At 47.3% G+C, this 13,557-nt stretch overlaps 1 protein-coding gene across 1 annotated transcript in view; it reads left to right on the top strand.

Annotated features, from left to right (window-relative positions):
- Positions 1-13,557, top strand: part of TIAM2 (TIAM Rac1 associated GEF 2) — a 119,015-nt gene that overhangs the window by 61,123 nt on the left and 44,335 nt on the right. Inside the window, exons 9-13 of the mRNA XM_080663529.1 lie at positions 484-645; positions 2,196-2,300; positions 2,499-2,577; positions 5,444-5,536; positions 6,162-6,425. Of these exons, the coding sequence (XP_080519655.1) occupies positions 484-645; positions 2,196-2,300; positions 2,499-2,577; positions 5,444-5,536; positions 6,162-6,425 (703 nt within the window). The remainder of the gene's footprint in view (positions 1-483; positions 646-2,195; positions 2,301-2,498; positions 2,578-5,443; positions 5,537-6,161; positions 6,426-13,557) is intronic.

Genomic DNA, 13,557 nt, shown 5'->3' with positions numbered 1-13,557 from the left:
CCTGCCGGCCCAGTCACCCCCAACTGCCCTCCCCTGAAGGCCTGGTCACCCCCAACTGCCCTCCCCTGCAGGCCTGGTCCCCCACAACTGCCCTCCCCTGCTGGCCTTGTCTCTCCCAATTGCCCTCCCATGTTGGCCTGGTCGCCTCCAACTGCCTTCACCTGAAGGCCTGGTTGCCCCCAACTTCCCTTCCCTGCCAGCCTGGTACCTCCCAACTGACCTCCCCTGCTGACCTTGTCTCTCCCAACTGCCCTCCCCTGCTGGCCTGATCACCCACAACTACCCTCCCCTGCCGTCCATCTTGTGGTGGCCATCTTTGACCACATGGGGGCGCCCATCTGTGCGAAGGCATGAGGGTCAATTTGCATATTACCTCTTTATTATATAGGATAATCCCATAAATGAAGGGGATATGATTTCAGTAGTTTCCCTCATTTTAAAAAATCAAGTCAGTCTGCATTTCCTTTTGGGATCTGAAAACAGGTCGACGAACTTCTGCACATGTGCGGCTCAGCGGTGGATGGTGCTCCCCGAGACCACCCATGGGAAGTCCAGACCTACATTCACTTCCAGGACAGTCAAGGCGTTACCGTGGTGATCAAGCCGGACCACAGAGTGGAAGACATTCTGGCTTTGGCATGCAAGGTAATGGGTTTCGCTGCAGAGATGTAATTCTGAAGAAAAAGGATCATTAATGTCGCATTCCTGTGCCTCCTCCGTCTGTGGTTCTCAGACCTCACTTTCTACACCAGGGAAGCTGAAACTTCTTAATGGGTGTATTTATTAGCATTCTCCGTGTCCATCTTTCAGAAGTCAGGATGGCTAGGGCAGGGCCCCTCATCTTCCTGAAGAGCCTGAGCTATTTATTGAAATTCTCTAAATCCCTTTCTGGATTGAGTAAATCTGAAGGCTGTTGTTATTTAAGTTACTTGGAGATGGTGCCCTAAGCTTCGAAGTAGTTTGATTTGATCCTAAGTAGTTTTACCAAGTTCCACTGGATTAAGCAAGTAACTTGATACCATTCACAGTGGTTTCATGCAGACTGTTATGAGATGTTTTATTCATTATTCAAATTGGGCTTTATTTATGAAAAGATAGCTTATGATACGTCACTGAGACAAAAATAGACCCAGCACCTTCAGATTAGATGTTTTTAGGCCACCAGATGGCGGAGGAGAGCTTAAATATTTTTAAGTTTTCAGAGAAAGTACAATCAACTATAGGAAAAGGTGAAAAAGGCATGCAGAGCTTGGTAACTCTTTACCATGCACACTTAATAGATGTAGATGATCCTTAGTTTTAGTCCTCCCTTGTCACTTTGATTTAAGCCTTAGTATACCAGACATTTACATGTCACATAGGAATTTCCTTTTCCTCCATTATGTAAGGTTCTTTAGTTGGTCAACAATGTTGTTTTATAGCAATGATGCCATGTGTATATGGGTACATATTTTCCTTTTGAAAAATTTTTAGAGTAGGAAATTCCTAATTCTGAAGTCTGTAGAACATGAGATTTCCACATTTCACAAATTTCTCTGCTTTCGTAGTGGGAAACAACTTGAAGTTCGGTACAACCAATATGTAAAGAGATAGCATGTGCTGAAATCGTGCCGATGCAGGGCTGGGCAAAAGTAGGTTTGTAGATGTAGTACAAATATATAATATTATTAGCAAATAATAAACAAGAATAAGCCCTATGTTTCACGCACTCACAGCTGTAGCCCTACCTTTGCCCACCCCTGTATATTCTATTGTCAGATATCTGGGACTAGAACAGGGGTGGGCAAACTTTTTGACTCGAGGGCCACAATGGGTTCTTAAACTGGACCGGAGGGCCGGAACAAAAGCATGGATGGAGTGTTTGTGTGATGAACTAATATAAATTCAAAGTAAAGGAGCGGAGGGGAGAGCAAGAGAACCGGATAGAACAGCCGGATCCGGCCCGCGGGCCGTAGTTTGCCCAAGGCTGGACTAGAACCTTGCTTTTAGTGGTAAACAGTATCATTTAGAAAAAAACTTTGAAAATAATTGTCTGTTCTTGCCATTTTTAAATTCAAGCTCTTATATATGGCTTAAACTCAGCAACTTCCATATGGTATTTGATTTTTTAGAAATTTCCACTTTGATTTTTTAATGAGCAGTGATGAATTTAGAAAGAATATTTACAACCTGAATAATTGTCCCTTTCCTTACAGATGAGGCAGGTGGAACCCAGCCACTATGGCCTGCAACTCCGAAAACTGGTAGATGAAAACATCGAGTATTGCATTCCTGCGCCCTATGAGTACCTGCAAGAACAGGTGAGTGGGAGTCAGCTGTAGGACGAGAAATCGCAGCCACATCCACGGCCTCTTAATTTAAAAAATAAGTAATTGGGTGTGTGTGTGGGGGGGGGGGGGTTCTATTTAAATTTGGCATCTAGTTTGGAAACAATCAAGATCCATTTCCAAGATTCCGTGATATCAGATCCCTCGCTTTGTGGTTTTCACCTTTCATAGGTTTATGACGAAATAGAAGTCTTTCCGCTCAATGTTTATGATGTGCAGCTCACGAAGACCGGGAGCGTGTCTGACTTTGGTGAGCAGAGCAGCACCCTTACTATTCTTTCCTAGTTTGCCATGGCATCTTATGACCTAATTTTTTCCCTTAAATTTTTATTTTCAGAAATTATGATAGTAGATTCTGAACTTGCTTTATCTTCTTCATTTTTATTTATATTAGCAGGCTTTAAAAGATATGTATTGATACTAGGGAAAGAGGCCAAAATAATTTAAAGGACTACATATAGAAGTGGGTGAGGAACTGGAAATGATGGCAATAGCACTGTAATGAATTTGCATGCCAGGTGCTGTTCTAGGCTCATTCGCTCAGGATTCATGTGACAGCGTCTTTGCTCCCAGCTCACGTTCACCCGCCCGGAGTGCGATCCTTCCTACCCCCCTCCTCCAGCCTCCCTGGTGGTGTAAATCAGACCTGTCCTGCAAGAACTAACTGAAGGTCTAACTTTCTTGAAGAAGCCTATTTGATTGCTTTAGCCTCCGTTTAATAACTCAGGGTCAGTGCTACCCAAATCACTTGGAAATGTTTAATTCTTGCATTTCTGTTTATCTGCATGTAAGCTGGTTTTGAGCTCTCTATGTATAGTATGCTCATGTATAAAGTTCATTTCTGCCTTTCGTTCTGTCTTTTATCATATGAACTCAATAATTAGATAACCATCAATAGAAAGACTATTTCTTACTCTGTTAAATGTATTACTAATATACCTATCTTTCTTAAAATGACTCAAGCTGATCAAATTCTCCTCATGGTTTTTTATGTTAAAATTTCCTTTTTGTGATTTGGTCTTTGTTTCTTATTTCCCATAATCTGTTGGACCCAGATGTTACATTGGTGTTTCCTTGGAAGCCCTGGTAACGTTTCGTCCGTGCTTGTGTTGGCCTTCACTCTACTTCCCCCGTGACCCTTGGTGACTCTCCTTTGCACTTGAATGACTGAAGGACTGAATGAGGGGCGAACGGGAACATGCCATCCTTCCTTCCTCAGAGGCTCCCAGTGGTATGGGACCGGGGCATGCGACAAGTGCTCCCAACCGTGGAGTCAGAGAGGAGGGCAGTGTCCAAGGCCAAGGCTTGTTTCCAGGTTTCCATGTAGTCAACATTTAGGGCAAGCACTCTATCCATCCCAGTGTTTTTCTAGCTCCTTAAAATGCCTAGCCTCATATCTTACCTAATAAAAGAGAAACATGCAAATTAACCATCACTCCACTGTGTCCACAGCCAATCAGAGTGAGTATGCAAATTAACCCAACAAAGATGGAGGTTAATTTGCATACGCAGGCGTGGAGCGGCCAGGAGAGGTGTGACGCCTGCTATGAAGGGAAGGGGGGTGGTGGAGGGAGCTCCAGGAGCAGTGCTCTGGACAGGAGCGGAGACTTGCCAGCTCCCGGGTGGGCCGGGAATGGGGACTTGCCGGCTCCTGGGCGGCTGGGAGTGGAGACTTGCCGGCTCCCGGGCGACCGGGGAGCGGGGACTTGCCGGCTCCTGGGCGGCTGGGAGTGAAGCCAGGGGAAGGAAGGCCTATTCTTGCACGAATATCGTGCAACGGGCCTCTAGTACTAGTATATACAGTTATTTCTTCACAAGTATCTATTTCATTGGACTGAACTTGGCTTATTTCAGTAAGAGTAGTTTTTGTTCTTAACATTAAAAAATTAAAATTGTGGAGAAATACACATAACGTTTGCCCCCTTAATCATTTTTTAGAATGGTTAACAATGACAGTTTAGTGTACATTCACATTGTTGTGCAACCATCACCTCCATCCATCTGCAGGACTGTTTTCATCTTGCAAAACCGGAACTCAGTACCTGTTAGAGAGTAACTCCCATTCTTCCTCCCCCAGCCCCTGGCAACCCCCATTCTGCTCCCTGTCTCTACACATTCGACTACTCTGGGTACCTCCGGCAGTTATTCGTTCCTCTGAGTCTGGCTTATTTTCACAGAGCATAAGGTCCTCGAGGTGTGTCCATGCTATAGAATGTTTCAGAATGTCCTTCCTTTAGAAAGCGTGCGTAATGTGCCATTGTATGGACATACCACAGTTTATCCATTCATCTGTGGGTGGACCATTGGGTCGCTTTGGCTTTTTGCCTGTTGTCAGTCACGCTTCTGTGAACATGCGTGTTTGGCCCCTGTTTTCAATAAGCTTGTATTTATGTTTATTAAACCTTTAGATCTGACATGTTCCTCTTTTTCTGATCCTGCTAGCTATTTGTGCTTTCAAAATAGTTGTGACTGCCGAAACTGGTTTGGCTCAGTGGATAGAGTGTCGGCCTGTGGACTGAAGGGTCCCGGGTTCGATTCCGGTCAGGGGCATGTACCTTGGTTGCGGGCACATCCCCAGTGGGAGGTGTGCAAGAGGCAGCTGATCGATGTTTCTAACTCTCTCTCCATCTCCCTTCCTCTCTGTAAAATATCAATAAAATATATTAAAAAAAAATAGTTGTGACTTAGACTCTCTCTACATACTGTGCTTAAAAGAATAGAGTGGATTGGTGAATATAATAGAATCAGGGACATAGAAAGGGAGTGGACTGACAATTCTCAGGGGGGAGGGGGTGTGAGGGGTGCGGGAAGAGATTGGACAAAAATCTTACACCTATGGATAAAGACAGTGGCGGGGGGTAAAGGCATGGAGTGGGGTGGGGGATCAGGTGGAGGGGAGCTATGAGGGGAAAAAAAAGAGGAACACCTGTAATAATCTGAACAATAAAGATTTATTAAAATAAATAAATAAATAAATAAATAAATAAATAAATAAATAAATCTTGTTCCCATCCAAAAAAAAAAAAGAATAGACGTTCGAGAAAACACTGCTGAGCTGGGCAGTTAATGAGGGAGATGAGCTGAGGCCTGTGTTTCCCATTTATTCTTGTTCGCAGGGTTTGCCGTGACCGCACAGGTGGATGAGCACCAGCATCTCAGCCGAATATTTATCAGCGACGTCCTCCCCGACGGCCTGGCGTACGGAGAAGGTCCGTGCGGCTCCTGCTAACTCACTCGAACCTGTGCAGTGCAGTCTCGATAGTGCCATTTCCTTCTTATGGTTGTGTCAGAAAATGGTTTTTCCTAGAATTTTTAAGAAAGCAAACTTAATAGTTTAACTGAAAATACATATGCCTATGTGTGTGTACGCTTTGGCAGGGTTTGTTAAAGTACATTTCATTTTAAAAATGTAATAGCATCAGCTGTTAACCTGTGTATACATTTTTGGGGGACACCCTGTGCATGCACAGAGAGCACATACATGCATATCATACAGACGGACGGAGGAAGATGTGAGAGCCAGCCAGGCAGACAGACACAGATAAAACACGTGTGGTTTCCCGGGGCACTTCACAGCAGGTAAATAAGGAGAACAGTTCCTTTGGATGGCTCTCAGATTGTTTCCCTTTCAAACTACTCCGTCTGATCCCAGCCGTGAGAGAGCGGGGGTTTGTTATCAGTGGCGTCCAAATACATTTCGGCACTTTCTTTGAAGGTAGCACCTGAACAGCCCTTGGGAGCACACCCTCAGCGTTTGCAGCTTTCTTTCATCTTGAAATCTTCCCTCTGAGTAATCTCTCTCTCTTCTCTTCCTCTGTTTCCCCATCCTCCTAGGACTGAGGAAGGGCAATGAGATCATGACCTTGAATGGGGAAGCTGTGTCTGACCTTGACCTGAAGCAGATGGAGGCCCTGTTCTCTGAGAAGAGCGTTGGGCTCACTCTGATCGCCCGGCCGCCGGGCACCAAGGGAACCCTGTGCACTTCCTGGTCGGACAGTGACCTCTTCTCCAGGGACCAGAAGGGCCTGCTTCCCCCTCCTAACCAGTCCCAGCTTCTGGAGGAGTTCCTGGACAACTTCAAAAAGGACACGGCAAATGGTAAGCGTTGGCCTCCCCTCCTCCTTCACCGCTGGAATCCACAGTTACACTTGGTAGGCTGTTCTTTTGCTGACAACTTAGGTTATTTAAGCTGTTTCAAGTGTTTTCTCATGTGTTAGGAGAAGAACACAAATGCCAACCAAGTAGACTTGGTCAAAATTCCATGCGTGTTAGTAATCATAACACTTGCCATGAAAATAGAGTATAATTTTGCACCGAGTAGCATTCTTTAAAATGGCAGCATCTTTACCAGTAACGCGTGCTACTTAGCATTGTAATCGCTTTGGGACGGAGGTAGACAAAAGCCAACATAGATGCCAAGGTTGATGTTTCTGTTCAGCTGAGTCAAAGGCAAAAACATTCCGCGGTGATCTATTGGGTTCTTAGAAGAGTCGATGCAACTCAGTTCTTTACGTCTTTCGTCAAGCACTGCTTTCTCAGTAGACTGCACACCTGTAATGTAGGCCGCGAATGACAAAGTTTGTTTAGGCCAGCCGTGGGCGAACTACGGCCCGCGGGCCGGATCCGGCTGTTCTGTCCGGTTCTCTTGCTCTCCCCTCCGCTCCTTTACTTTGAATTTATATTAGTTCACACAAACACTCCATCCATGCTTTTGTTCCGGCCCTCCGGTCCAGTTTAAGAACCCATTGTGGCCCTCGAGTCAAAAAGTTTGCCCACCCCTGGTTTAGGCCTAAAAGTGACAACACATTGTTTGCCAGTTTGTTTTTCTAAAGGTGAGATTTCCATACGAGGCCGTCTCGGGAAGGTTTGAGCCTCTGAGCTTGTCATCATGCAGATCTCACACATCGCAGTCCATGCCTTAGGGGCTGCGGCTGACCCTGCAGACCGCGGTTCCCGCTGTGCTCCCGGAGGGCCGGGCGTAGCGTCTTTATCCAGGAGGCACAGGATGTAATTTTTATACCTGATTACAATGATAGAGGATTCCCAATTGAAATCGCTGCGTGGTTACCAACAATGAGTGAAAAACCCAAACGAGAAGTTGTTAGGCTAGCACTGATTATACAGCAAGTTCATTAGGCCATTTTTGGAATAAAAAAATCAGACTGTGAGATTTGGGACTCGATAAGGTATACAGTGCTTTCTGCTCCTCCCTCGAGGCTTCACTCCAATTGCAAATGCCACGAAATCGACAGTTGGCGTATAAAAGTGAGTGTCATAAAACAGAAATTATGACGGAACTAATTAATGGCTTGGCTCCGTGAGGGCCGTCCTTCAGCTTCCCCGGCTGCGTGATAGGCCCCCGTGTTCCCCGTAGCACACACGTGTCCCCTCTCTGGATTCGTCATGCTTGAGGGAAGCATTCCCTGCCTGTTATTTCTCTCTGTGTTTTATCATCATCAAATTCACTGCCCTCATAGCGCTTTGGTGCTTGTAGGAATGAGTTTCTGTAGAGAGCAGCAAGCACAGTAAGTTTACCCTTTTTTATTTATTTATTTGTTTGTTTGTTTATTAAATATATTTTATTGATTTTTTACAGAGAGGAAGGGAGAGGGATAGAGAGTTAGAAACATCGATGAGAGAGAAACATCGATCAGCTGCCTCCTGCACACCCCCTACCGGGGATGTGCCCGCAACCCAGGTACATGCCCTTGACCGGAATCGAACCTGGGACCCTTGAGTCCGCAGGCCGACACTCTATCCACTGAGCCAAACCGGTTTTGGCAGTTTACCCTTTTTTAAATAGTGAGGATCAAGTAGGTCATGTAGGCTTGCTGTCCCCCGAGGAAGCAGAATAAAGCAGCGGTCCTGCATACAGGTAGGATGACATGACTCATCCCAGGGAGCCATCCTGCTGTTCCCGACCTTGATGACTTGCCTACGGAGCGCGTGCGTGTCTGTGGGTGCAGAAAGCTTAGCTGCTCCGAGCGGGGCCGTGCTGGTCCACGCCGCTCTTCCCGCAGGTCCCCATGCAGCTGCGGTGCCGCATCCTCGGTCCCTCCCTCCCTGGGCGATGCTTCCCCAGCAGCCGGGGCAGAGCCGCTGACCACTCCCGGGGTTCCCCGCCAGACTGTGTGCTCTGTGGGGGTGAATCATCCTCTCCAGAGCGCACGCCGCCGCTCCTGCCCGGCGGAGACTGGCCCCTCCGGCCCCGTGGCAATGAGCTTGGGCGGAAACCAGGCAGCCACAGCGGCCTGCTTCCCCAAACCCTCTGCACACACGGGATGGCTTGTTTTCTTCTGAAGTAGCTGCACAGCTCGTGAAGGAAGGGAAGTACCTGCGAGTGAACATCTCCGAGGGAAGTCTGTCCAGTTTGAAGGTTAGGGGAAAGGGAAGTCAGGGGTGGGTAGATGGGAAAATGAAAGATAAACAGAAATAAGGGCGAGTCTCTCATTTGTGCATCATATCGCGATTACAGGAGAGGCCTGTTGACACCAAGAGGGGGTTGTGGTGACAAGCTGGCAGTCAGACCTGGGTTCGGGTCCTGGCGTGACGTTTCCAGGTTGTGCGACTTTGGGGGCAGCCCTTAAGCAGAGAGGTCTGAGCGTGGGTGAATGCACCCCAGCAGCCTGGCCCCTGCTGGGACGGTTCTTCAGGTGGCCCCTGGAATTGAGCCCCATTTGATGTTACCCAGAGCTCACTTGCACTGGCGTGAACCGGAGCATTTTCCGAACACGTCTGTGCTAAGGCTGTGAGGATTAAATGAGATAATATGTGTGAAGTTTTCGGTAAAGCGCAGCTGTTGCGCTTGTGTGTTGCTGTTCTCTGAATCAGGAGTTATTTGCCCCAAACTTCCAATACTGTCCTCCTGCATGTGCTCGGGAGGCAGTCACTTGACTTGTTAGCTCACATCTTGTTCACCAGGACACACTGTCCCATCGGCATGTTGAGGGTACAGAGGAGCAAAGACCTTCCAGCAGTCACCAGCTTTGCTAGGATACTCCCATAATGCTTTGTGAAGAGGGGCTTTGCTGTGATATTCCCATGATGCTCTGTGAAGAGGGGCTTTGCTATGATACTCCCATGATGCTCTGTGAAGAGTGGCTTTGCTGTGATGCTCCCATGATGCTCTGTGAAGAGTGGCTTTGCTGTGATGCTCCCATGATGCTCTGTGAAGAGTGGCTTTGCTGTGATATTCCCATGATGCTCTATGAAGAGGGGCTTTGCTATGACACTCCCATGATGCTCTGTGAAGAGTGGCTTTGCTATGATACTCCCATTTTGCTCTGTGAAGAGCGGACAGACAAGAAATACACAGGGAATTGACGACAGTTCAATATTAGGTTCCTTTGTTTCCTTAGACATGAATGGCCCTTTGATTCTCGTGTTCCAGGGTTTGAAGTTCTGTCTTCACGATGCACCGTAGAAAGAGAGGAAATGTCCGTGGGCTGTCTCTGACTTGAGCGGAAATATCATCTGTAAAGACGTTTTATAGCGAGAATTAATTTTGCCACTGGAATTCCCCCAAGAGCCCGGTGTTATTTTTAAGCCAACAAAGCGACCATTGAAGGGATCGGCTGCGCCAGCCCTGTTTATACTGGGTTCCTATTAAAGATGTTTTTGTGATTTAAGTCGGAAAATCCCTTCTCTAATATGTGCCATCGTTCGAAAAATTCCAGCAGCTTTTAAGAGTTTCATCGGCCGTGCAGTTCCTGAACAAAGTCTTTATGTAAGCACTGAACTTGCTGTGGCATTCATGTATTTTCCACCTATCAACAGCTATTAATCCTGCATTGTTAAGGGCAGGGGTTTATTTAACAGGAGACAAACTAGAAAAGGCCTCTGTGTGCCTTCTGCCGTTAAGACACCATCAGCCCAGCAGATGCGTACCAGATGAGGAAGGTAATTGCAGCCTGGGGTTCTTTTTTTAATCCTTCACCCCACTTTGAATCACTCCCTTTCCAAATTGAGGTATGAGTAGTGTGGAGTCTCCAGCTACCAGAAGCCACTTAGATGCAAATTTGCTCTTTGGAATGAATTGCTCCCACGAATGTATGTGTCCATTATACACCTTTGCACCAGGGGAAGAATTATAGAGCCGGCTCTGATGTGGCCAACCCCCTTATTTCCTGTTTATGAGAGCGAGGGCGTTTTGCCGCCCATCCCCGGGTGTAGGATGACTAACAACACGGAGCTCAGAGAATGTGCTGCTTGTGTGTAAAGCTGCTCCTACTGGGTCTGTCTGGCTGACACCCCAGAGGCCCAGATGTAAAAACATATTAGCGTTCCTAAAGATGGCTGGTGTCTTTAAAAATCTTTTTAAAAATCTGGTTGGGAAATACTAGTTTTACCAGCACACAGAGACGGGGGCCTCGAAATTCTGAGTTTCTTATAGTTTTCGCTGTCATCCATGGATGTGAGCATGTGGTCTTCTGTTTGTAGGGGAGGGAATGACGGTGGTCCTTGGACCCCAATTCCCCGATAAAACTTAGTGTTGTTGGGGAATTTGGTTTCCTTTTTCTCATTCTCATTCATTTATTTATTTACTTGATTAATTTAACAAAACAATTACATGTCGTTAAATGTTGCAGGCACGTGAAGGTGAAGTAGACATCATTTTCTCCATGTTTATAGTGAGTGGGAACAGTGAAACACGTAAATAATCATTCATGATTTGCAAACAATACTTTTCAATACAAAGAAGAAAAGGTCCCGCCTACAGGTAGCATTCCACTGATTTTCCTGTTGATTTAGAGCAGGGGTGGGCAAACTTTTTTTTTTTTTTAAATATATTTTATTGATATTTTACAGAGAGGAAGGAAGAGGGATAGAGAGCTAGAAACATCGATGAGAGAGAAACATCGATCAGCTGCCTCCTGCACACCTCCCACTGGGGATGTGCCCGCAACTAATGTACATGCCCTTGACCGGAATCGAACCCGGGACCCTTCAGTCCGCAGGCCGACGCTCTATCCACTGAGCCAAACCGGTTTTGGCATGGGGGTGGGCAAACTTTTTGACTCGAGGGCCACGATGGGTTCTTAAACTGGACCGGAGGGCCGGAACAAAAGCATGGATGGAGTGTTTGTGTGAACTAATACAAATTCAAAGTAAAGGAGCGGAGGGGAGAGCAAGAGAACCCTCCGCTCTTTCGGCTCCGTGGGCTGGATAGAACAGCCGAACGGGCCGGATCCGGCCCGCGGGCCGTAGTTTGCCCACGGCTGATTTAGAGCAACAGGGGTCAGCAGAGAGCTGTGAGAATCAGAGAGAAGTTTCTGGAAGAGACAAGTCAGAGCCAGAGCATCTGACCTGAACTTCAGGTGTCCAGGGGATAGATCGGGACGCCTGTGGCGGGGGCTTGACCTGGGACACGGGTCGGAAGCAGAGGTCACCTGGCTTGTGTGTGAAGGGAAAATGGGAATCAAAATACAGAGAATTTGTGTGGCCGGTTCACGTCCACTGAAGTGTGGCGAGGTGCACCCAGGAAGAGACTGTGCCCTGCATTCAGCTCTCCTACTCCACTACAGCCTCCCTCCTTGGGGACCTGAAGCCTTGTCGTTTTTCATGACCAGAAGTACCTTGTAAAATAAATCCTCAGATAAATGTTTGGGGGGGAAAGAAGGAATGACTGCAGGTGCCCTATCAAATCCAAGTGCACCTCAGCATCGTGAAGTCGTATCTGCGAACAGTGTGGTCCTCACAGGTCACCTGTAGGTGTAGCAGGCCCTGGTGGTCTGTGGTAGGGGCCGCTGGTGACAAGAGACACCCTGTAGCAAAGAAGACGTGGAATGGGGGAGCTGAGGGAGAAGCTGATAAATCAAGTTTGCCAGCACTTGGAGTAAAAACTAGTCCTATATTATCTCTCCTCCATTAAATGCAAATACATCTTTCAGGTAAGACTTGCCAGAATTTTGCTGAAGAACAACACTGGATGAAGTTTCTATTGGATATGTCACTTTTAATAGCCATTCGAGATGTAGGACAAGCATGTCAAACTTACGGCCCGCGCGCCACATGCCTCGTTTATTTGGCCCGTGTTAGCCTTTGAGTTTGACATGCTCGGTGTAGGTCAACTAGGTCAAATGTAGTCTGCTGTGCGTGCAGAGTTAGCGGGGTCCCTGCAAAGTGGCTGTTCTGTGGAGCTGTGACAGCTGTTGGAAAAAGAATACTTTTTACCTAAGAGGAAAAAAATGATAGGACTATTCCTGCGGATGCTATAAGTATTTTAATTGCCCTTCCAGATCGTTCTATTCTTTTTTAATATTACACCAGAACTCAACAAGTGCTCGGCCCTTCAAGATTAGCTGCAATGTGGAACCCAAAACATGATTGGTGGACTTTTCTTGGTTCCGTTGAAATCCATTGGCCTACCTTGCACTTTGAATGGATCTTTTTCTCACGGATGACTTTGCAGCCTGCCATGGGCAATGTTGCCTTGGGAACCAGCAGGTCACTAGGTCACACAGAGTAGAGATGGGCAGGTTGCAGCTGTGGAAGGGGCACCAGTGGTTGCCAGTGAGAATGATGCAGTGAAGGAGGTGAGGATGGGCCACGTGGACATCTGGAAGCAAAGCTTTCCAGGCAGAGGGCACAGTGACAATGCCCTGAGACAGAGATGCAAGGGGCAAGGTTAAGGCTCAGCAAATCGTCCAGGGGCCTGGAGAGGAGACCCGAGAGGACCGGTGAGGGACGAGCAGGGAGGGCTTTATAGGTGAGAAGTCGGACGTTTCCCCTGAGGACAAGGAGGGCCATCCCGTGCATTTGAGCAGAGCAGTGGCAGGAGCTGACCAGTGTTTTGAAAGCGTGGCCGTTGAGAACAGACGGCAGGAGGCCAGGGGTGGGACAAGGCGTTTGCAGTGAGGATCCGGGCGAGAGGCGATGCTGGCTTTGCTCTGGGTGGAGGCAGCGCCTTCAGGACGTGCTCAGAGGTCAGTGTGGGTGTGAGGAGACAGGAGGCAAGGGCGCTCCCTGGTTTGGCTGAGCAACCGGAGGATGGAGTTGCCTTCTACAAGGGGAGGCTGTCCGGGGGCAGCTCTGCAGGGGACCAGGACTTCATTCTGGAACACCGTGTTAAGCTTCTATCTGAATAATGAATATTCCACCTGCTTAAAATGGTTTTAAAATGGCTTATACCGAAAGCCATCCACAAAATCCATCAAAATTAACAATGTAAAGGGAAAGAGCGGGGATCTGAATGACAAATTGCCTATTCTAAAGATTTCCACTAAGTGTA

Source organism: Plecotus auritus, assembly GCF_963455305.1.
Source record: "Plecotus auritus genome assembly, chromosome: 4".
In the NCBI taxonomy this organism is placed as follows: domain Eukaryota; kingdom Metazoa; phylum Chordata; class Mammalia; order Chiroptera; family Vespertilionidae; genus Plecotus; species Plecotus auritus.
Note: the sequence above shows the minus strand (reverse complement) of the source record. Positions and strands in the feature narration are given on the sequence as shown.